The 26478-nt window shown below is 33.8% G+C and overlaps 1 protein-coding gene across 4 annotated transcripts in view; it reads right to left on the bottom strand.

The window, feature by feature from the left end:
• LOC118193910 (protein FAM177A1) overlaps positions 1-26478 on the bottom strand; it is a 61127-nt gene that overhangs the window by 26348 nt on the left and 8301 nt on the right. For 3 of the 4 annotated variants that reach the window (XM_085812217.1, XM_085812218.1, XM_035365069.2), the window contains exon 4: positions 12940-13037. In XM_085812217.1, coding sequence (XP_085668343.1) covers positions 12940-13037 — 98 coding nt within the window. Of the gene's footprint in view, positions 1-3988; positions 4010-12939; positions 13038-26478 lie in introns of all 4 variants that reach the window. The other variant, XM_035365070.2, reaches the window with a different exon arrangement.

The following is a 26478-nucleotide window of genomic DNA, read 5'->3' as shown; positions in this document are numbered from 1 at the left end:
TCCTGAACAGCTTTAACACAAAATAAAATATACTGGGTCTCGTATCACCTGTTTAATGCAGTATGCCTACAGATATAAGATATGGGCTTCCTCACTCCGCGAGACTAAACCGCACTGTGAGTTCCTTCACCCCTTAGAATCAGGCACAGAGGTTCAGCCTTTGCACCTTGAAGAGAAGGATGCATCACCTAGGCGACACTGATCATCAGATTTGCTATCTACCAGTCGCAGTGGGACATTACCCAGCAAACCTGAGGGAACTACCCCTCGGCTACTAGAGCCGCACTGCTCTAGGACTCGCCAAACTACCGGGCCAGACAATGGGTGACTTTTTCGGGGCCTCCTGGACCACCATGCTCATAAATTTTATACTCCCGTGGCCGAGGACTGCCTAAGTGTAGATCCTAATCAGTAGCTTCGCAGAGTTCCCTACATCGACCCCCAGGGGGGTGCCTACAGATATAGTCATAAAAGTGGTGCCTAGCTATTACAGAGTGATTATGCACTACTAGATGAGACTGCTTACAGCACCAGCTGATGGAAAATAGTAGAGTTAGCATTGTTATCTCAAAAAACGGTACAAGAATGGGGGAAAAAAAGTGAATTACAAAGTTGTGGAATATCAGGTTTAGTATAAAAAGGCATCTCCAGGTCATGAATGTTAACAACAGAACGTTCTAAATGCACATTTTGTTTGTTCAATATTTCCTACACGTGACAATACAATCTTAGAAAGTAAAGAATAACCAACTAGTTATCACAAGAAACTTTTTACTTTTAGTTTTCAAATGTCTCTCCATGAGCTGAAATGTACATGTGGACCCATTTTAAAACTACACATTATAGCACAGCAGGTAACACAACCATCTGCAGTTGAAGGTACTACAATGTTCGTGGAGGGGTTACATACACCTGCTGTTTGAGTATCCCCACAGAACTCCAAAGCAGGAACCTCCATCCTAGATGACCCTTCGGGTCTGTCATATCGGGGCTATGATATCCATGCCTTAGTGATCCCTTCGACAGCAGTGCAGACCCCACAGTCCCTGCCCGGCTTCATACATAGCCTTGGACAAGGCAGAAAACGCTTTGGAACTTAATACAAATTAGAACACTGGGTCATCTTTGCCTCCAAGCACCACTTCATTGGCATCGAAGTAATCGTCTTGGTGCGCTGTCCGCTGATAGTCCCTGTCACTGAGGGCCAAACCCCCGTTGACTAGCTCGGTGATCTCTGATCTAGCTCCACAACAGCCAGAGGAACAAACACGACAGTACAAGGTGAACAGTGCGGTCCCTGCCAAGCCTGAACCAGCCTTAGACTGAACTATGGCTCTAGTCCTGTGAAGTCAAATTATGTGGCCCCATAGTTGAGACTGCTTAAGTACAGACCCCAGCCAGTATTTCCCAGAAATTCTCCCGAGTCAACTCTTGGGCGAAGATATCCTCACAGGAAAAAGTCCATTGGAGTCAGGTCAGGTGAACATCGAAGCCACTGTTCGGAACCACAATGCACAATAATTCGTTCTCTGAATTCCTTCACTGGCGATGTCTTGAGCACAGGTGCACATAAAACCATCCATTTTAGAGTTGAAGCAATGGCAAGTTCTCAGCAAAATCGGGTATTATGCTTTGCAGAAGTTCCAAATATCGTGCGGCCATTAACATACCAAACATTAATCTAAAATCATATTTCATGGCAGAACATGATAGATTTTCCAGTGTCCAGTAATGGGTATTCTGCCTATTATATACTTCCTTACACGAAAAACATGCTTTATCTATTCATACTTTATCAGCCAAGAATGTTGGTTGAACCTCTTTCTAGTCTGTTGCACTGTATGAAACGTTTGATGATGAAGTTGCACTGTATGAAACATCTCTCAGCATCCCTGTCCAGTAATGCCTGATGAGGTGTTGTTTGGTATGGATGAGAATCTAATTCATGTAGGATTTTCCAAATGCGACTTTTTGAGGGGCCACAGTTTCCATTTATCTCTCTTGTACGGCTATTCAAATATGTGAGGGCATATGATAATACATCTTCTGGTTGAACTTTCCATCCTACCTTATCTGGTCTGTGGGATAAAAGTCGGCTAGTCAAGCAACCTGTCTCCATTAAACATTTCGCAACCTGTAGGATAATTTTATGTGAAGAATATGGGTGTGCAGGTAAAAGCTGATAGTGTCTTGCACCCACATTCAACATAAAGTTGAACCATTTCACAATAATTATTTTGAAAATCACGTCCAACATACAACCGTGAGGAAATATTTTTTATAGTTGTCTCAGGTGAACAAGTGTGACGTTTTATACACCGTTTGCATAATGCACAAATTTTGCAACCAAGCTCAAGTTGCATTAAGTCACTGTATTTTGCGATACAATTGTGCACAATCCACATATTGTCTACTCTGTTTGTATGGACAGTACACCAGAAGAGTAGAAATATCCTTCCTACACAGAGTAATGCTTCAATCCCTATAGGCAATCCACAGGCTCTCCCAGGCAACAAAGAACTTTGGTTGAAACAGGTTTGAAAATATGCAAGACAATGGTGACCAGGTGCCAAAAGAGATGACAGCAGTGTCAATTCTCCCCCAAGGAGTGTGGAGGTGAAACTCTTGAGGGACAGCTTTACAATATCAAATGTAGTGATTATACAGCCCAAGATAGACTTGACAACCCGTATGGTCCCTGCTGACTCTGAACAAAACACTGAATAGTTGGTGGTTTTAGTCCCATGAAGACAATTTATATAACTCTGGAGTCGAGTCTATCCAACTATAGATCTTAGCAAGCATGCCCCGAGGGGATGTTTGTAAAGCTAATCGGTACAAGGACGCACCCTGCGGGGGTTGAACCACATTCCTCTCGACTGTGAATTACGAACAGTACCACCATGCCAAGATGTAGGCTTGTTTTTTATCCAAAAGATAATGTTTTCTCCTTTCTTTCAAGTTTCATGTCATCAGAGTTGCAGAAATTGCGAAGAAACAAATGTTCATTGAAAACAGAACGATTTCAATATTCTGTTTTTAGCATTCGTATCCACAAGGTCTTTTCACATTAAACTGATGGTGCTCTGCAACTCTGTAATTAACTTTTTTTCTTCCATCTTGTACAGTTTTTGAGTTAGTAACGTTAACTCTGCTGTTTTCCATCAGCTTTCGCTTAAGCGATCTTGACTAGTAGCGCTTAGCTACTTTACTATACCTAGACACTACTCCTATGACTAATAGCTGCAGCCATTCAGCAGTTGCACTGGAATTTAGTAGGCACCCTGTACATAAACTGCATTTATACTATTTGGATGAAGAAATTGTATATTATAATGTCTAGGTTAGCCTCAAAAGAGGCCAACCTCTTGTTAGTAAGAATTGCAACTAACTATTTATATCATTTTAAAATGGTAACATGGATCATAAATCAAAAAAAAATATATTAAATACTGTATTTCCTTCTTTTTTATACTAATTTTAGCTCTTGAAAATCAAGAAGAGAAAATTACACTACGTATACAATTATTTAGGAAAAGGCTGAATTGAAAAACATAGCACATTAAAATGCATAATGTAAATTTAAGTTATAAACTACAATAATATTTGTACTTAACACAATATGCCTTCCTATCTATGCACACTTACCATATGTAAAATGCATAATGTAAATTCAAGTTATAAAATCCAATAATATTTGTACTTACACAATATGCTTTCTTATCTACGCACATATTTTGCACTCTTACCATATGAAGTTTCGAAATTATATACTGAAAATGCTAGGAGGTGTAATACGCAAGTAAATATGGTAAATTAACAAAGACTTTGTATTTAAAAATTAATGCCACTGTTATAAACAAAATCAGAGAATTTTTGTATTCAGGACTATAAATTCTCATGATATATAAATTTAGACTTTTTTTAGGATGTAGTGGACACTTTTCTTTCCAACAGAAAACAAGAATTTTCTTCTGATTATACTTACGAAAATTTGTATAGGAGAAAACTGAAAATGAAAGAAGATGTAGGCTTAACAATAATGTAAAAGGTTTTTACCTGAATTAAGAATAATGTAGTAATTTTTAAAAATAGATTAGTGTTTTTTCTTTATTCTTAACCCACATGTACTGCATTAAAATACCATATTTGATGGCATATAAGACGCACCCTTATTTAGACGGCCACACACAAGGAAAAAAAGTTTCAATAGCGTGGTTTCTTTTAGTTCTCACATTTCGTAAAAGCCAAATAAACAATTAATGAATGCAATTACCTTCACGTATAAGACGCAGGTAACTTTTTTGAGACCAAATTTAGGAAAAAAAGTGCGTCTTATATGCCGTCAAATACGATAAATAAACAAATAAGACAGGACAGCATCAATTTACCAAGAATTTTCTAACATGAGCTTTGCATCAAACTGAAAATCAATGCATCAACATCTTTGTCATGGTCTATCAAAATGCACAGTTTGGTTTACTCAGATTATGGGAAAGCACACTAGGGAGGGCTATCTGCCTAAGGGTAGGGATGGCTTCGTGGAGGACTTTCTAAGGGAAACTGGCTCGTATACACGTTATACATGGGGAAAATCACGAAAATGTCCATGCAGCCAGCCCATTCGCAGGATTCGAACTACCAGTGTTCAGCAACCTTACCGCTCAGCACATCAAAATATGCAGAGTGGGTTACTTTACCAGGCTGCTTATCATTCTGTGGCTTTTATGCTGCATGACAGAAAGACAAATAACTTTTTTATTTGCTCCTGCACAATGCAATTATCAATCAAAAGTATAATTCTTTTCTTGGCAAACATATTTCATCCTACTTTCTTTCTCAAACAGTTCTGACAGTGCCCATATCTTAAAATTAGCTTTACAACCAACAAGAATACTTTGCATTTTGATATCATAGTCAACAGAAACCTAGGACATTCCAGTTTCACTTACAAGTCTTAGGTTCACATTTCAGTTAAAATTTAACCTTAGGTTGGTATCATAAAAATTGGACTTTTCTGAAATAAAATGCCAAACTTTTTTCATATTCTGATTCCATAACTCAAATTATGCTTAGATATTAAATTTTATAATTATTGGAGAAGTTTAAAAGTTTATCTTGGTGCATGTTTTTCAGTTCACGTGTTAATAATTCACTCGGCAAACTTCTTAATTTGTAGCAACCTATTTTCCTTACCCATTTTTCATTGTACATGGGTGGTAAAAGGTACTCATTCATACTTTCATATAATTTTAACAAAGTGCATAAACCACATCTGGCGTTATCATCATTTATAACAAATATGCGATTTTTCAAAATGCACCAATATGTAAATTCACATATATCTTAGGAAATTTTGAATAAAAACTCTAATTTTTCAGGTATGCTTAGAAATACATGTACTTTAAGATGATGGTAAAAATTTTATAGGTTATAATTCAAAATATTTTTTGAGAAATTTATAAACATTAATTAAAAAATACAAATTTAAAAAATAGATCATAAAAAACGGGCAAATTTTATTTGGAAGGAATCTAAATTTTGAAATGTGAAAGGAAGAATCAAATACGTTTAACAGAAGAAGAGATATTAATATATACCAAATTCAATTAACACTAAGGAGTTAAAATTTTGGAACCAACTGTTTAAAAACTACTCATGTGATTTTTACAAAACTTTGCTCTTTGGCATAATTTGAGTAGTAGAATCGAAATATGGAAGGGGGAAAAAATGGTATGTCATTTCAGAAAAAGTCAGATTTTGTGTCAAAATACCTAAGTTAAACAATGTTATATATATATGTAATACATATCCTAAGTCGCGCTTTCGAGACATGGAAACGTAGAACGTGAAATATAGAACTGTCCCACCTTTTTTTTTTTGTGTGTGTACATGCATACACTTTTGAATCCGGTCCAAATAACAGAAAAGCACCTTTATTCTTTAGCACCAATTTGCTTCTCTGATTAATTTAAAAAACAAACCATAGAAAGAGAAATTCATGACAACTGCTTTCCCCTTATAAAGGTAACAAATACTTTTTGTCAAGACCTTCTGTTTATAGGGTGATGCAGTACAGTCAAAAGTCTTTAATCCGGACTCGTCGGGACTTTGGCGATTTCGGATTATCGATTTTTCCGGATTATAGATAATCAGTTTAAATCTGGTAAGATGGCATGCAGAAATTATAAAATTAAAAATATGAAACCGTAATTTATGAAATAAAGAACAATTATGATCTAAAGGGTATCAAAATTTACAAAAAAAAAAAAAAATAACTTAATATTTATTTGTTTACTTTATTAAACATTTCTTTCAACACGCGCATGCGTAAAGCATACATTACACATAGTCGAAATTAGAAAATTGCAACCAGAAAACTATTTGATGTGTATTCATGATATTTATAATGAATTTGATTTAAATCATATCAAAGACAGAGTACATCGAGACAAAATACTACATTTAGTAATGAATTATAAGCCGAATAAAAGAAAAACATCTGCCTTGAAGATAAGGATAGTACTGACAGATCAACTTCCAGTTCATTGCGCGACGCGGCGTCCCCAGCCCCCCACAGCAGAGCAGTGTGAAATTGATAAATAGATTTCGGAATGGTTAGAGAAACAAAGGATATGCCTTTATCCATCTTTTGCAGCAATTCCACTTTTTGTTTAATGGACTTTGAAACATACTTTCGCTTTGTAGATCCTTTACATATTAGTAAATATATATCGAAAATTCTATTTGACATAATCGAAAGTTCAAGCTTACTTTTATAAAATTGCTCTAACAGTCTGCAAAAAATAATAAGCCGGATCCAATTCGAAGATTAAGGAACAATGCAATCTGCAACATTAACTGAAATAGATAATTAGATAATTTTAGCTTAGCTTATACCATCCGTTATACATTAAAAGTGCATGTGTGGACATTTATGCACATGCGTGAAGGATGCGTTGACGCATGCGCAGAAAGTTTGTAGCTTTGAGGTCCGGATTAACGACTTTTGACTGTATTTTTGTGCAAATACGCTGCTTTTAGTAGTGTCTGCATGATTATTACAGATATTGCAAATGATGCAGCTTCAGATGAAATCCAATAGAAATATTCAAAATATTTACAGGTAGTGTGGTTCTGGATTTAAATTGCCGATTTCAGAAAGTTTTAGAGGCTAAAGTATGAACTACAAACATAGTAACATAGTGAGAAAACATAGTTAAAAAACTAATACTGAAATTTTAATAAAATTTTTATACCAAAATTAAAAATGAAAGTTTTTGTGCATTTCGTGGCCCTGTCTCTTTTATCTAACTCGACTAACGAGTCCCCCCATCCCTCCCTCCACAGACCCGAAGCATTTGTAACGTCAGAACTGACATTTCCGAGTGTTTCCTTTCTCGTGTTGCTACACCACAAAGACCATTGCTCAAGAAAACATAGAATCTATTCAAAATTTCAATGATGTAACCATTCAAAATTTGATTCTGGTCCTTTTTTGATTTCAAAATTTTAAATTAAAGTCCTTCAGTGTTTTTACCTTTTTTTCACTGTGGAGTGCAGTTATTCATTTGATATATTGACATTTCGACACTAAATTTATACTTCTTTGTGGAATGCCTCTTTTGATAATAATTCAATCTAAATGATGTGGGGGGAAAAGGCTAATTGCCTGAGTGGGTCCTTGGAATTATTTATGCATTTTATACAGCAGAAAATAAAATTATCACAAAATAATTTTTAATTTAGCTTTCTTGAATTAAGAAGTAAATTGCTTCTTTACAAAAGATCTATCTTGACTTATGCATCAGAGACTTGGGCATTGACTTTACATGATGAGGAAGCTCTGGGAATTTTTGAGGGAAAGATCTTGTGCTGCATTCTTGGTGAGGTCCAGATGAATGTATCATGGAGAAGAATATCTAATTTAGAACTCTATAAAATTTACAAACAACCTGATATTGTAAAATACATCAAATGACAGAGACTTAAATGGGCTGGCCATCTAGCTAGAACGAATAAAGATCATTGCTGCAAGAAAATCTTTCTGGCAAAGCCCATGGGGCAGACCCCCTGCTAAGAAGGATTAATTGTGTCGAAAAAGATCTTAATAATTTTAAAGGTTAAAAACTGGAAAATAGTTGCCAGAAGTAGAGATGCCTGGATAAGACCAGGGCTGTCGAGCCATAGAAGAATTTTTAATTTGGAGTACAGTTTTACCTGAGAAAAAGCAATGAATGTCACAAATATGAGTATTAAGGAGAGAAGGAGATACTCTGCACCATTTCTCCAGAATAACAGTTGTCAATTTTTGGACTATTTGTGGAGGTAATAATTGATTAGGAGTCTTCTCTTCAGAACTACTGGTGCCTGGGAAAATGGTCAGACAATCCATTTGGAAGATTACTCCATTGAACAGAAAATTCAGCATGATTTGGTCCATAATTATCATCCACAAGTATGAATGCCACCCAACCGGTATAGTGGTTAATGGCTGCCGAAGGGGTCGGATTCGGATCCCAGAGAAGGCATGGATGTTTGTAAATGTGCAGTGTCAGTGCAGCAGAACGGCACTCTAAATATTTGACAAGCCGAAAATCCTGTCATATGCTTTGGTGGAAGGGGAGAGGGAGACCCTTGGAACTGTCCCCTCTCCAAAGTGCTCTCCATCAAATTTGGGGGGGGGCGGAACTGAGCTAAATCGCACTCTCACCTGTATGGCGATCAAGGCTGTTGCCAATAACAGGCATATCTTGCGCTCTTTGCCACGAGGAATTTCGTGGGCTTGGGATGAAGTTACTGTCAGACAAGTGAGCATAAGTAACAACAACAACACAAGTATGAATTCATCTGAAATTACTGCAGCATAAGAGACAACAGAGTATCTGAAGACCTTATCCCTATATTAGGCTGTAAGTACTCCATTTCTGATGCTGTGGAAGTTGGTTGCAATTATAAACAGATGTACCAGCCCAGACCATCACTTTGCTTTTTCCGAAGTGCTCTCCATCAAATTTGGGGGGGGGGATTTAAATTGCCGATTTCAGAAAGTTTTAGAGGCTAAAGTATGAACTACAAACATAGTAACATAGTGAGAAAACATAGTTAAAAAACTAATACTGAAATTTTAATAAAATTTTTATACCAAAATTAAAAATGAAAGTTTTTGTGCATTTCGTGGCCCTGTCTCTTTTATCTAACTCGACTAACGAGTCCCCCCATCCCTCCCTCCACAGACCCGAAGCATTTGTAACGTCAGAACTGACATTTCCGAGTGTTTCCTTTCTCGTGTTGCTACACCACAAAGACCATTGCTCAAGAAAACATAGAATCTATTCAAAATTTCAATGATGTAACCATTCAAAATTTGATTCTGGTCCTTTTTTGATTTCAAAATTTTAAATTAAAGTCCTTCAGTGTTTTTACCTTTTTTTCACTGTGGAGTGCAGTTATTCATTTGATATATTGACATTTCGACACTAAATTTATACTTCTTTGTGGAATGCCTCTTTTGATAATAATTCAATCTAAATGATGTGGGGGGAAAAGGCTAATTGCCTGAGTGGGTCCTTGGAATTATTTATGCATTTTATACAGCAGAAAATAAAATTATCACAAAATAATTTTTAATTTAGCTTTCTTGAATTAAGAAGTAAATTGCTTCTTTACAAAAGATCTATCTTGACTTATGCATCAGAGACTTGGGCATTGACTTTACATGATGAGGAAGCTCTGGGAATTTTTGAGGGAAAGATCTTGTGCTGCATTCTTGGTGAGGTCCAGATGAATGTATCATGGAGAAGAATATCTAATTTAGAACTCTATAAAATTTACAAACAACCTGATATTGTAAAATACATCAAATGACAGAGACTTAAATGGGCTGGCCATCTAGCTAGAACGAATAAAGATCATTGCTGCAAGAAAATCTTTCTGGCAAAGCCCATGGGGCAGACCCCCTGCTAAGAAGGATTAATTGTGTCGAAAAAGATCTTAATAATTTTAAAGGTTAAAAACTGGAAAATAGTTGCCAGAAGTAGAGATGCCTGGATAAGACCAGGGCTGTCGAGCCATAGAAGAATTTTTAATTTGGAGTACAGTTTTACCTGAGAAAAAGCAATGAATGTCACAAATATGAGTATTAAGGAGAGAAGGAGATACTCTGCACCATTTCTCCAGAATAACAGTTGTCAATTTTTGGACTATTTGTGGAGGTAATAATTGATTAGGAGTCTTCTCTTCAGAACTACTGGTGCCTGGGAAAATGGTCAGACAATCCATTTGGAAGATTACTCCATTGAACAGAAAATTCAGCATGATTTGGTCCATAATTATCATCCACAAGTATGAATGCCACCCAACCGGTATAGTGGTTAATGGCTGCCGAAGGGGTCGGATTCGGATCCCAGAGAAGGCATGGATGTTTGTAAATGTGCAGTGTCAGTGCAGCAGAACGGCACTCTAAATATTTGACAAGCCGAAAATCCTGTCATATGCTTTGGTGGAAGGGGAGAGGGAGACCCTTGGACCTGTCCCCTCTCCAAAGTGCTCTCCATCAAATTTGGGGGGGGGCGGAACTGAGCTAAATCGCACTCTCACCTGTATGGCGATCAAGGCTGTTGCCAATAACAGGCATATCTTGCGCTCTTTGCCACGAGGAATTTCGTGGGCTTGGGATGAAGTTACTGTCAGACAAGTGAGCATAAGTAACAACAACAACACAAGTATGAATTCATCTGAAATTACTGCAGCATAAGAGACAACAGAGTATCTGAAGACCTTATCCCTATATTAGGCTGTAAGTACTCCATTTCTGATGCTGTGGAAGTTGGTTGCAATTATAAACAGATGTACCAGCCCAGACCATCACTTTGCTTTTTCCGAAGTGCTCTCCATCAAATTTGGGGGGGGGGCGGAACTGAGCTAAATCGCACTCTCACCTGTATGGCGATCAAGGCTGTTGCCAATAACAGGCATATCTTGCGCTCTTTGCCACGAGGAATTTCGTGGGCTTGGGATGAAGTTACTCTCAGACAAGTGAGCATAAGTAACAACAACAACACAAGTATGAATTCATCTGAAATTACTGCAGCATAAGAGACAACAGAGTATCTGAAGACCTTATCCCTATATTAGGCTGTAAGTACTCCATTTCTGATGCTGTGGAAGTTGGTTGCAATTATAAACAGATGTACCAGCCCAGACCATCACTTTGCTTTTTCCGAAGTGCTCTCCATCAAATTTGGGGGGAGGGCGGAACTGAGCTAAATCGCACTCTCACCTGTATGGCGATCAAGGCTGTTGCCAATAACAGGCATATCTTGCGCTCTTTGCCACGAGGAATTTCGTGGGCTTGGTATGAAGTTACTGTCAGACAAGTGAGCATAAGTAACAACAACAACACAAGTATGAATTCATCTGAAATTACTGCAGCATAAGAGACAACAGAGTATCTGAAGACCTTATCCCTATACTAGGCTGTAAGTACTCCATTTCTGATGCTGTGGAAGTTGGTTGCAATTATAAACAGATGTACCAGCCCAGACCATCACTTTGCTTTTTCCGAAGTAAACACTATCTTGCATAAATAAATAGTTATAAGCATATCTTTTCCTTCAAATGATAAATTGCCTACTGTTAGGCTGGAAATTATTAAGGCTATTAGAGGTTACTAATAAGGACTAATATGAGAAAAAACATCCTTAAATTCAATTCTTCATCAGTGTAAATGCTCTATTGCTCACAATTTGCAGGCAGTATAATGTTATTAAAAATCATATATATATATATTACTTTATATCTTTAATGATAATTTTTCTGCAGTTTAATGCGCGAAAGTACTGGGCAAGTTTGTGTTTGTGGTGTGTGTCAAAAGAATTGTTTTGTAATTATATATATATATATATTTTAACATATAAGCTAACACTGTAGAGTTTATTTTACAGTGTGTACTGTAAAATCAACCATACACTTGCAAATTTTGTTGCCACTACACTTATACTAATAGACTTGCAAATTTTGTTTCTAGAAGAGTAATTTCTCAAGCCATTACTGATAAAAACATATGGCATCGGATTAAGTTTGCTCTATTTCTATATAAATCTCTACGTTTTTAATTACTTCTAAAAATACTTCAAATTAACAGCTGTTGAAGCTATGGCTCAAGCAAGTCATTACTATTGAGACATCATATTCATCAATAAAAAAATTTCAAAGCATGTGGTTAATTTTTTTCTCTCAGATAATCCAATACTCCATGTTACTTTTATTTGCTAATGTGGGAGGGGGGAATACTTTCAACATCGCCCAAAAAAAGCATTTCATACCAAATCATGATAATATCCTTTAATGTTTCTAGAAGCACAACTTTTAATTTTATATAAAAATTTTGTACTATTATGTTACTAATAATAAACTTGAGCATATTAATGAATTACATTAAAAACACTATATAATTTGTCTAGAAATTATTTATGATAATAAAATTACCTAAAAACCATATAAAAGCATCTTTCTTTGTATCACTACATATCTTCATTTTCAAAAATTAATGTGACAAGCATAAAAGTAGCAGCAACAATATGCATGGTCAGGGTTTTGGCATAAAAGTTTCAGCACGTGCAAAAATAGAGTTCTTTCCAGGTTAAGGTGCTTGCACCATCGCCATTTTGTTTAAAGATTGTGATTAATTCCTACTGTGGTCCTTCTTTTGTCTAATAAAGTTATTTTACGCTGCAATACTTCCGGGTTTATTACTCTTTAACACAATATATGCATATTATTGAGGTTTAAAAGTACCAAAACTGAAATTTTATAATGTAATGGTGTCTAAAAAATTTAAATACTTTGTATCGTTACAGGAAATTCTACATATAAATTTTCAAATATTTTACAGATGTTCCACAGAAACAATATTTACAAATAAATATAAATACTTACCTCTTTTACTATCTTTTCATATTGTTCTAATTCATACTGAAACTTAGGTGATGTAATCCCCAGAAACCATGCTAAATTTTCACCGAGGTAATCGCAAACTAAAAATAAACAAAAACACATATGTATAGTAACTAATATGTAGTATCTAAAAATTAGTAATACAGTATATATAGAGAGAGAGACAGAGACAAAAAGTAACAAATTTAGAACCCATTTTTACACAACGGCTAAAGACAAGTGAAATCCAATACCAATAAATTTGAAAATATCCTGTAAATATACAAAATAAGAATTAAAGAAATATGAAATTAAAACCTAAAAATTATAAATACCTGAAAAAATATACCAAGACCAGAAAAATAAATAAAGAACAGGAATTCAATGAAATACGATGTAACATTACCAAGAGAAGAATACAGACTTGATTACAATCCCCCTTCGATTTGAAAACCCTTGCGTTTCTGTATCAAAATTAGCTGATGAATTAAACTATTCTAAAGTTTTTTAAATGTAAAGTTCATCCAAAAATTCCGAAGCCCTCCTCGATGGAAGGAAGAAATTCAGTGTCAAATCAAGTAACAGAATAAAATTAAGACTTCTTCACTAAATTATATATATATATATATATATATATATGCAATTTTTTTAACTGCTGTGTTAAAATACTTCAAAAGTTCAAGCATGTTTAATTAATTATGTACAAATAAAATACTTACTAATATATTTTAAATAATATTTACCGCGATATGCTATATGGATTGCACAAGGAAATAACACTTATTCAAAACATATCAATAATAAAAGGAAAAGAAAACTCATTCATTAAAGGAGATGGGAAAAATATATTTTACAAATTTAATCTTTAACTCTTTGAGAGGTAATAAAAGGCAATTAACTATTTCAGTAAAACTCTTGTCTTACTTACTATATCAGGTGTTACAATGAAATTATTTGCAACAAGTGCACATATTTCGTCCAAGACGCATGAAACAAATGACCCCTTCTGGTGGTTAGTGTCAGTGACCACCACCCACAGAACACACAGTTTTTATTTTTCAAGCAGAGTGCAATTTTGCATGTGCTGCATTCCCACACTGTTCTTACAGGCTTTTTCATGTGCTGCAGAGTGCACATCATCGTGATGTTGTCTTCGATGGCTGATGTTTATTTTCTTGAAGTGATGCATTTATGTTTCTTGATTGCCATCTAGTGAGCTACAAAGGAGCTTCAGAAACGGTCAGTCTTGAAAACCACTCACACGAGTGAGTAAGCCATTCAATGAAAAGGTGGTTTCTATAGGTAACCACTGCCCTTCAACAGGGTTCGTACGGTAATTAATTTATTAATAAATTAATAAATTTCATTAAAATAATAGTAATATATTGAAATTATATTTAAAAAATAACATTAAAATGAAACATTTTTATTTTTTGCTGTAATATTATAAAGTTTCATTTTGACAACTTATTATACAATATTTTTAATCTGAAAAATAAACAAGTTATAATGCTATAAAGCACAATTTACGAAAGAGCTCTTAGCAAAAGCAAAATTAGCTATGTAATTAATTAAAAATGTCTTGTTTTTAATTTTTTCATAGTAAGAACAATGAAAACATATTTGAATGTATTACTTCTGATACTAGAATCTTAACATGTTTATCTTCTCTTTATTTTCTCTACTTTTCACTACATAGAAGCATGGAAAATATCAATAATGCTTCTGATCTTATCACATGGGCAGGCATTACAGAAAAAGATTTTTTTACTAATAAAGAAATTGAAAACTTACAATTTAAAAGATTCATCTAACATTTCTTAATGCATCATACACATAGCTGGCACTAGGCATTTTCCCACCTGATGCAATCTCTGTGGATCCTAAATTCTACTGCCTAGTGCCTTTCTAAATTCTGCTTCCAATGCTTGTTCTAAATTCTAAAAGTTTTGCCATTTCTAGATTGTGTTGTTCGGTGTGTCACTAAATTCTAGAACTTCTGCCACATCAGCTCTAACTGAACTTTACTATATATATTTCATATTGCTTCTGAATGTTCCTATTACTAAAGAAATAAAATTAGCCACTTTTTCTGTACATTCTAATTGCATTTAGTGCTTTTTAGAATAACAGAAATCCTTAATTAAATCCAAAAATTCTAAAATGAAAAGAAAATGTGTTGAATAAAGAAACTGAATACATAAAGGAAATTATTCTTCAAAGATATGTGTAGTTATTATTATGTAAACTACCCAATTGTTTATGATTTCAACCTTTACTATAATTCCCCATTTCTATTTCCTCATATGATAGAGTTATTGAGCCAGATTAAATTAAAATTAAGTAATATAATCTTTGATCACTAGTCCACATTATTAGTTTGAATTTGACTGTTCTTGTTTAATTATGTCACCATGAGCTGTAATTGATTTTGTTAGCATCAGAACATGCCTTTATGTTCTAAGGTCTTTTTAAATAAGAGGCTTATTTAAACCTTTATCTGGTATTAGTTAAATTTTTTCAGAGCGATAATATGTTTCACGCCTGTCGGGAGTTTGGGACTATTTAACTTTTACAGATCAATTAAACCCTCATAGGTACTAATTCAGAAGTCTAAACAACAAAAATCAGCGTTATACCTACAAAATTTTCACAGGACTAGTTTCGATGGTTTTACCGAACCATCATCTTCAGCTGCAAAACCGCAAATGAACAAGATAGGAAATAATGATTAGATAAGATAAGAAAGCCTGGACAAGAATAAGCAAGTGGCGCCATCTGTTGGCGAAACCAGAACTAAAACATAATTTCTCTAAAAGCCGAAGGCAAATTTGGATTGGAATTAGGATCGTTAACTAGAACAGAAAGATTTTTATGAATGTGAAATGCCTCTAGAAAATCCAGTTCTCCAATGGAAGATGTTTTTTGAATAATTTTGGCAGCAGAAAAATTGAAAGTGTGATTTTCAGACCAACAATGTTGAGCAACAGAAGACTTCTGTGTTTCCTTTTTTCTAACATATGCCTCATGTTCTTTGACACGAAATTTTAAGGCTCTCTTAGTTTGGCCAATGTAAATTAAACCACACTGGCAAGGAATCCTATAAATACCCCAGGAATTCATATCCGGAATGGGGTCCTTGAGTATAGAAGTTGGAATTTTATTGATGGGAGAATAAACAACCCGAAAGTTAAATTTCTGCAAAATATGTGCAACTTTATAGCTAATTGATGGAAAGAAGGGAATGACAACAGAATTTTTATAATCTCCTAAAATAAGAGTGTGGCTTTTAGTGTGTTGAGATGAGAATTTTTTAACTGCTTGATTAATAATGTTGGGTGAAAAGCCCCTGTCAATAGCTATTGCTTTTAAATAATTTAGTTCTTCATCAAGGGCTAGTTTGGAGGAGCAAACTTGAAGAGCACGGAAAACATAGGAATAAAATGAAGCTAACTTTTGTTTAGTCGGATGACATGATTTAAAGTGTGGTGGAAGGCAAACCGATGAAGGTTTACGGTAAACTGTAGTACTGAAGTTGGATGTGTTACGTGTGACCAGAATGTCGAGAAACGGAAGAGAATTGCAAGTCTCAAGTTCAAAAGTGAACTGAATAGCAGGATCAATAGAATTCATTGTTGAAAGAACTTTATTTAAATCATCTTTATTACCTTCAAACAGGGTAAAAGTATCATCTACGTAGCGGAACCATGCCGGGAAGTTTAAAGTTTCATAATAATGAATGTAGATATCAGCCAGGATGGGACTGAGGGGGCTTCCCATGGCTAATCCCTCAGTTTGCTTGTAATATTTATTTTGGAAAACAAAATGTGTTTGTTTCAAACAAAGTTGAGTGAGAGAAATTAGCTCATCTATTTCGATGCAAGAGAAATGAAATTCGCGAAGTCTGGTTTCTAGACATCTTAATGCACCCTCCACTGGGACATTGGTGAATAATGATTTAACATCAAAAGAAACCATGAGTAAATTACTAGGAGAAATGTTTTAACCTTTTTTACAAACTCTATTGAATTTTTTATGGTGTAAATGTTATTGTCTAATAGAGTGGAAAATCTAGAAACTAAATATTTAGCTAAAGGATACGAGGCAGTACCTAAATTTGATACAATAGGGCGGAAAGGAATACCACTTTTATGAATTTTGGGAAGAGCATATAATCTGGCGCAATTCGCAACAGATGGGATAAGCGAATGTTTTAAGTTGCTTGAAATGATTTGCGAAGATTTGATCACAGTTTTTATTTTGGATAAGTCCGAAGGTGAAGGATCTTTAGGGATCGGATTATATGGTCCTTCATTTAAGAGTTTAGTGACACCATCGATGTAAGTGTTCTTATCCATGACGACTATATGGCCACCTTTGTCGGCCTTTGAAATGATAATATCTGGGTTAGAATGAATTTTGCGCATTGTAGCTCTTTCTCTCGCAGTTAGATTTGGTTTCAAAGGTTTATTATTGAATTTCACATTATGAGCGATAAGATGCCTAATCATTTCTTTCTGTGAATCAGAAACTTTACTGAACTTGAAAGCTTTTTCGATAGGAGCCAAAATCTTTGGAATCGAGGGTTTACAGGTTTGTGAGAAGTTAAAATTATATTTTAGAATTCTCTCTTGTTCTTCTGAAAGACTAACATTAGAAATATTAACTATTGGCTTGATGTTTACAATGGGAAGATTTTTTGAACTACTTGAACTGGAAGACTGTAAAAGAAGTTTTTCGAATTTAACTGCAAGGGTGTTTTTATGACGGTTAACTGCATTCTCCGTTCTAGACCAAGACTTTTGTTCAAGGGCAGTGAATTTTGGATATGACTTAGCGAGTTCCAGATGAAGCTTATAGAGTTCATGTTCAATTTTGGACAATTGTTGACGTGTATCCCTTATCACGGACCGAAGTAAGGCAAGCTTGCAATTTAACAGAATTCTTGAAACACGACTCGAAGGTTTTTGATTAGATTTGATTTGAATAAAATTGGGGATCAATTTTTTACATTTACATTTAAGTAAAAATTCAAGATGATTCAGGAATTCGGCGTGTTATTGTGTCTTAATTGTGGAGAGGTTGACAAGTTAGGAGATAAAGACGCAGAAACTAGCGAGAGCATTGACTTGCATATTGAGACAAATCTCGAATTGTTAGAAAAGATGCTTAAAGAGAAGGAAATTGATATAAACTAGCCAAAATGTCTGGAAAGGTTCAAATTAAAATGATGGATAAATATTTTGTTGACTGTTGTTGTTACAAAACGTAAATGTTCTGTAGCTTTTAATGCGTAATTATCTTAATATCGTTTAAGAATCTGTGTCATAAATTACATATACTTTAAACTAAAATTTTATTAGATTTTGATTTTAATAGGGCTTTTTCAACAAATATTGTTAAAAAATAAAATTTAATAGTGATCATGTAAATCCATAATGACTAAGGTTATCAAAATACCTAATTTAATTATTTATAACTAGTTGCGTACCCTTAAAAATTATCTCTACATATTAAAGCGAGTTATTGCCTTTCATTAATACTCACTGTGGTCACAAGATATAATATCAAAATGTAAAAATTCAAGTAAAACATATTCTATGTATCTACTTAGACTTAAAATAATACAAAACACATTATTACCTCTGGTGCTTTAATAGCTTATTGGAACCTTAAAGTATATTAACTGGGTTACAACCTCTGGAATTGCACACGAAGCCACGACAATAACTGCATCAAACAGAACCTGACTAACTTTCAACACTTGCCAACCTTGCCTACTTCAGGCCTTTCAGGTTTTTCTAATCAGCAGGTCTCTCTCTAGACAAGCAGCAGCGGTGACAACATTCAGTCTTTTGTTATGAATCATGCTGATTATGATATTATTTCTCATTTTAACCTATGCAGTTTGACATAAAATCTACCTGCTTATTTACTAAACCTTTAGACTGACCAAGTATGTGACAAAATGAGACATAAAAAAATCAACATAAAGCTAACTTTTAGTAAAATGTAAATGTCACTTATCTACATTTAAATATGACCAACAATTACAAGTGTAAAATATTTAATGCTACTTGATAAATTGCAATGTTTATTTTATTCTCAAACTTATTAACAATTATGTTAATTAATTCATGTTTAGTAATAATGCGTACTACTTAGGGATCTATTTAGTTTTAGGATGTATTACAAAAGGGAAATTCAGGCATAGATAATATCATCAATTGAATTTATTCAGTTCCCATTTGCTCATAGGTCCTTAATTTTTTTCATTAATGATCCTTAAAAGTACTTAATTTCCTTGTGCAAAAATGTGTACGAACTCTGTTCAAAGAGTTAAAAGTGGACAGTTTTTATTTATGAAAAATGAAAATTTGTCAATTTTTTATTAATAATATAACTCTGCTAAAATAAAGATGAAAGAAACTAAAAACTGGATAAAAGTATGGAAGAAATTTCCACATAAACTGTCAGTATTATTTTATTTAAGTTGCCCTTAGGATAAATAGCTCATTCTTTTTATGAGGTTCTATAATCTAATTTATTATATAACTTCAGATATCTATTACCAAATACAATTTTTCCATAAGATAATGCACAGTCACATATAGCTAACTAACATCAGAAGACAGTTTTGGTAAGTTTCATTTCTTTGCTCAACGTAATTTTCATACCTGCAGGTATGAACTTGGTGTAATACTATAAATGCCAAGTACTTCTGTCCAGAAATTTGTGAAATGAAAGTGAATAATGAATTCTGATCAAGACTACATGGTCAGCAATTTCTGAGGACAGAAGTTAGGTCAACAGATACATTATGTCACTGAATGTACAGCCTGATATGGTAGATGTTCATTCTGCCAAGACACCAATAAGTTATCTTATACTGTGTCCACAAATGTCCTTACCTGGTTTTTATTTTCACAATCACTAGGTTCTGCACAAACTGGGTGCATCTTATCTAGCAGTGCCAAAGACAGCAAAAGAAACACCAACGGCAAAAGAAAATAAGTGTGAAAGATTGTCAAAAACGCTTTGAATATCTATCACCTGTTTCTTTAAAAAAAAAAAACTGAAATGTCTGAAATTCAATTTGAGATTCACCAACAATTTCTTCCACCTCTCATTCATTAATGAACAAACAGGTATAAAGGTTTAGGAGGTTTTAACAAAGGAGCTTTTTCTAAGTGTATACAAATTACCTTTAACTTAAAGATAAGGAACCACAAAAGAATCCTTTTAGAACAAGACTTTATACAACACATTTAAGGATACTGTACCGCAGGCTATTATGTACTTTCAGGAGCAGCATGCAAGCTCCGACATTGATGACCAATTGTTGAATAAACATTGATATTTTTTCCTAATAAATTGTAATCCAGCAGGCTAAAAGCCAATCTGCCAACCACATAATTCTTTAGTGTTTTTCAATTTTTCAGTCTCAAAATCAATCTGCGTCTTAAGCGAGGAGTAATATGATTTATCTGTGTTTGGAAGTATTTACCACTGTGAAAGAACATTTTCGAGAATGATGTATGTGAAGTCACAACACAGATCATTACTAATAGATAAACATTTGCATACAGTATTCATGACACATACAGTGTACTAGCTTTCAACTTTGATATTAAAAAATATTATCTTAGGAAAAACATTCAAAAAATTAGTATAAAATTACTTGTTCTATAATGTGTTTATGAATAAATACAAATATTTAATTTGTTTTTATGTTATTTACTTTTTGATGAAAGTTGACAAAAATGTGTATAAATGTTATTTAAAAATATCAGTTCCTAAAAAAAAATCCTGAATTTTTTTTAATTTATTTTTAGCCCACTGAGCCTACAATTTTAATAATCTATCCCTTTACAAAAAAGTTTCCAACCCCTGCACTAGGAGATTATGGTACGATTCAAGTAAGATAAAATACAGCTTAATTGGCAACACTCTACCAGTACAGTGCTTAAAGTTAAATATTAGCAAGATATATTTATATCATAAGTTACTTTTGTTTAAAAACAAAATGATTACAAATGCTTCAGCATACTTATATTGTATTTGTTAATTATGGTACACTTCTAAAAAAAAAAAAAAAAAAAAAAGGGACAGTGCTATATCTCCCGTTCTACTGGGCCGAATGACAAAATTCAAATTGCGTTTTTCATGTCTCGAAAGCGCGACTTAGGATATATATTAGATTTATATATAGCATTATTCTAACATAGGTATTTTGACACAAAATCGGACTTTTTCTGAAATAACATACCAATTTTTTTCCATATTTCGATTCTACGTCTCAAATTATGCCAGAATACCAAGTTTTGTAAAAATCGTACGAGTAGTTTTTAAAATATTATCTCTCAAAATTTTAGCTCCTCAATGTTAATTGAATTTGGCAAATATTTATTAATATCTCTTTTTTGTATTAAACTTTTTTGATTTTTTCTCTCACATTTCGAAATTTAGATTAATTCCAAATAAAATTTATACATTTTTTGTGTTTTATTTTTTAAATTTCTATTTTTAAATAATTTTTATAAATTTTTCGAAAAAAATTTTGAATTATAACCTATAAAATTTTTACCATCATCTTGAAGTAGGTGTATTTTTAAGCATATCTGCAAAAAATTAGACTTTTTTATTCAAAATTTTCTAAGATATACACGAATTTACATATTTTCGAGTTTTGAAATTTGGCATCTTTTTCTTTTGAGCGATAATAACGCCAAATGTGGTCTATGGATTTTTGTTACAGTGAATTGCCACAGCTATTTTTAACCTTAAATTTCATGTAAGATTTTACGGAGGATTAATTATGACATTTTTTCCCTCAATGAAGCGTAATAAATATTTATTAATACTATGTGAAAAGCTATTTTTTTTTAAATTATAGATGATATTATTCAAATTTTTAGCTATTTTTTTAAATTTCTCTCTATCTTCCTTTTTTTAAAAAAAAAATAAGAGTAAATTTTTACCTTCGGCGTTTTATCGTCTGCTACTTTACTTCGTTTAAATCAAATTGTCTAAAACTGAGAATTTTCGTTTGATATTTATTTGAATTTATGACATTAACTGCATAATTTATTTCTAAACAAACTGTTGCTTTTGAAGTGGCTGAAAGAGCGGCTGATACTATCATCCACATTTTTAAAGCACAGTATATTTTTATAGAAACATAATATTTAAAATAATCATTTTTATAAAAGTCAGATTATGATATAAACATACAGCCCTCTAGAGACTGAATTAATGGAAGTTCAGTGGTTATGTAGAAATGATCTGCAGCTACTTAATGGGTGGATAAGTCAGCAGATTCTGTGAAAAAGTAAGAATAATTCTATAAACGCCACCCAACATTCAGGATTCAATTAACAACGAGGATACGATATTTATTAAATGAATTCAAGAAATTTTAAAACATAAAAAACCAACTCATTTTTATCCTAAAATGCATTTTTGTGCGTAGCGTATTTTCATTATATCCTTAAAATTCTAACTTAGAATGTAATTGTCAAGAACTGAATCCTAATCATCAGTAATATAATAAGTAATTATTATGGTTATTAATAAATCCTTCTTATAAAGTAATTGCAAATATTTCAAAAAACTTTCTGTCTGAATGCAAATATTTTAAATTTTATATTAATCAAGATTCCACACGATATTATTTATTTGCACTTCAATTCTTACCGTCAGTTCCAGTAGAAGTTACAAATCAATTATATTTAATTAACGATTGGATTGGATTATTTAATTATGGCAAAGCACACGAGGGCTATCTGCCTAAAGGGAGGGATGCCTTCGTGGAGGACTTTCTAAGGTAAACAGGCTCGTATACAAGTCATACATGGGGAAAACCATGAAAACGCCAATGCGGCCAGCCCATTCGCGAGATTCGAACCTCGGACCGAACTACCAATGACCGCTCGGCCGCTGGTGGGCTATTTAATTAAGGGATGACCATCTAAGTTTAGAAACAGCGTACCGTAACATCAATTCAATTATTGGCGCCGTATCTTTCATGTTACTCCCGATTGGCAAGCTACATGATTTTTAATGAGTATTCGGGTTTTGGTAGTACCTTCTCTTGGAAATTGCGCTTAAACTAGGTTAGTTGGTTATTTGAACATAGAAAGAACATGGGAGCTATTTGATTAAGTTGCTTTCATAGAGAACCTTTGTAAAGAGAACCTAGAAAACTACGAAAACCAACCATGCAGCCTGGGTTAGACTTCGCAACAAACAATTAGTATTTAACAATCTTCAAATGCTAGGCAACTGATGAGGCTCCAATTAAATCTCCAATTTAATATTTTATTTGTAAATATTTAAAATATTGTTGTATTCTTAGACACAAAAAGCAGAATTTAAGTTTTGTCAACTTGTTAGTAAACTACCAAGCCGTAGTGCAAATGAATATTCAATTTCTTTTGCAGTAATTGTATTCACTTAATATTCTTGGAATATGACCTAAAGAAGGAACGTTCTCGGAAGATTAAAGAGGTGTTTAAATCCAGTGATATTACGTTTGTCTTACAAGCTTAGGATCAAAACGATTCTGCAATTGCCCAAGTAGTTGACTTGTAAATGGCTGTGAACCGCTTGTGCTCCGAAAATAAGTATGTGTACTCAATTGTCCTGCATGTTCTTCAAATTTGTCTTCTTATGATTTTTTCCTCCCCAAAACTAAAGGCCTCTCAAAGGAAAGTTTTTTGACATTGAAGAGACAAAAGGAGTATGACATCTACTTTTAAAGGCATGTCAAAAACAGATCTCTACCAGCCTTCTCTTCCATTACATGTTGTGCAATCAGACAAATAGTTGCATCAGCATAAATTCTATAATCTATTTTTTGTTACACTCTTATTACTTTATTAACATACAGTGAATATATTCTAAACCTTTTACTTCAGCTTCAGTAATTCGGAATTTTTGACAGAACTAGGACTTAAAAGATAAGTCAAATTGAATATTTCGATAATTCAATAAATTCATGGTCGAAGTTTCAATATTTTATTTTCGGAGGGAGGGGAAATTTTTTCAGTTTTGGTCTAATATTCTAAGTATATTTGCTTCGATTCTTTATTTTTTCCATAAAAGCGAAAATCTTACGCATGGTATACATATAACGCATAGCTTCAAATTAAAATTTAATAATATACAGGGTGGTTATAATTAAAATTTCACTTTGAAACGCTCATAAAAGGAAAACTACTGGAGCAAATGTTATCAAACTTTGTAACCGTGTAAAGGATGTCATGGGAATTTATTTTCCACGAAAAAAAGAAAGTTGGAAACCTCACCACCAGGGTAAAATGGCGCTGTATGCAATATTGTTAAACGAAATATGGGTCGGAATCTAACTTAACCTTTTGTTACACGAGTTTAATATGTTGTATACCCTTAAGAAACTCTGAAGTAGGCAAATTACCATTTAAAGGCGTTAAATTCGATAAAAGTCGAGTGCGCCATCCGTGTAAGTGAGAAATTCGTCCGTGAAAACCACGAATTAGCGATTAGAAAATGCGAGATCACAAATCACTCGCACAAGTGCGTACAATCTGGAAATTGTTTTCTTACAGATCGCTAATTAGTAATTTTTGAAGTCTGAATTCGGCACTAAAACATGAAGATACTGATTCAAAACGCTTTTAATCGATTTGGGCCAAAGAAATCTCTCATGTTATCTATCTAGTTCCATTGCATTCTCCTACTGCATTCGATTGCATAGCAGTCATTTCACACCGTTTAGTGTTGAAAGACAGCTAGTATTATAACTGAACTATTTTTCTCTGAAGAGCAGTCGACAGCTGGACCACTGTGATTGCAGCTCACTTAAGAGTCAATGTTAAAATGTTTCGTGATACATGAACTGCAGTAACGTGGCATTTTAGATACTACGATTTTTATGCAGGGCTGGGCCCCACCTCACGTGTGTCGCACGGTTACTTAGGCAACATTTCATGAATGAAAGTCTTTTAGACCAACACTTCCCCTCTTCCCACCAGACCTCAACCTCTGTGACTCTTGGCTATGGGGTTATCTCAAAAGCACTGTTTATGGTGATAATCTAAACAATTTGGCAGAAATGAAAAATGGGATACACTGACATGTCCGTAACATTCCTCCTGATATGCTAAGAGCTGCTGTCGAGAATGCAGTAACAGGATTTAACTTACCTTCGGAAAATGCTGGACGATACATTGAACCTGCTTTGTAACACGTTTCGGAAAATATTAAACGCATTTTAAACAGATGTTTTCGTGTCTTATTTCATTTAACAATATTGTATACAGTGCCATTTTCCCCCTGGTGGTGAGTTTTTGAACTCCTTTTTTTTTTTTTTTTTCCGCGGAAAATAAATTCCCATAACCTCCTTTACACAATTCCCAAGTTTGATAACATTTGGTCCGGTAGTTTTCCTTTTATGAACATTTCAAATTGGAACTTTAATTATAACCACCATGTAAATTAAACTTTAAAAGTTTGACAGTTTGGTTCAAGTCCCAGCTTTAAAAATATATATATAAATATAATCTTTTATATTAATCTTCTTAGAAAAAATGTTTTAAGAAACTAATTTTTCCCTCGCATTATAGATCGTATAAAAAAACATGATCTTTAATATGATTTAGATTGTTTCAGCCGATATAAGAATTGGGTCACTCGGTGGTGAAGAATAAACACTGCTGGACTGTTTTATTTGTTTGTCATTTAGCAAAAAATCTTTTAATTAAAATATTTATCCTTTGGACTTTGCTCTATACTTTGTTTATAGTTAAAATGTCTAGAAAATGAAGAGCTGTCTTCAGCTGAAACACAGTTGATGCAATTGATATTTTAAAAAATTGACAAGAATGCAAAATTTATGAAAATCTAGCAATCGAAAAATCTTAATTTTCTTGTGTGAGCACTTAAAATAACTGTAGAAGGAAAGAAGAAAATTAGGGAGAAAAGCAAGCAAAAATTTTCAGGGAAAATTTGGCTCTTAGACATACCAAGATGTTTTAAAAAGTTGGATGCTTTTGAATATACTTTCAGGTTACTTCAAAGAATTTAGGCGTTCAAAGAGAAAATACTTGGGCGTGTACACCAGCAAATACCATCAATTGAGGTGTTATCAGAAAAGACAAAAACGATATCATTGCAGATTAAAGTGAAGAGCGACTGGTTTTAGACTATATGGTTGTATAAATTTAAATTACATTATAGAACATCATATCTTACCATAAATGGAGAATCCCATGATTTTCTCAGTCGAATTATTTGAAGATTCAGAAGTTTATCCAGTATTGTATGTGAATGTCACCTAAAGGCGTTTTTTTCCCCTCCTGATGAAACAGCGGCTGAGCGGTAAAGTCGCTGAACTCTGGTAGTTCGGTCCGAGGTTCAAATGCCACGAACGGGCTGCTGCATGGGCGTTTTCGTGGTTTTTCCCATGTGTCACGTGTATGCGAGCCAGTTTTCCTTAGAAAGTCCTCCACGAAGGCATCCCTCCCCTTAGGCAGATAGCCCTAGTGTGCTTTGTCATAATTA

This window comes from Stegodyphus dumicola, chromosome 2 (assembly GCF_044657685.1).
Source record: "Stegodyphus dumicola isolate Sdum_Otavi_A_Nest chromosome 2, ASM4465768v1".
In the NCBI taxonomy this organism is placed as follows: Eukaryota; Metazoa; Arthropoda; class Arachnida; order Araneae; family Eresidae; genus Stegodyphus; species Stegodyphus dumicola.
The sequence above is the reverse complement of the archived record's forward strand: the minus strand, read 5'-3'. Positions and strand labels throughout refer to the sequence as shown.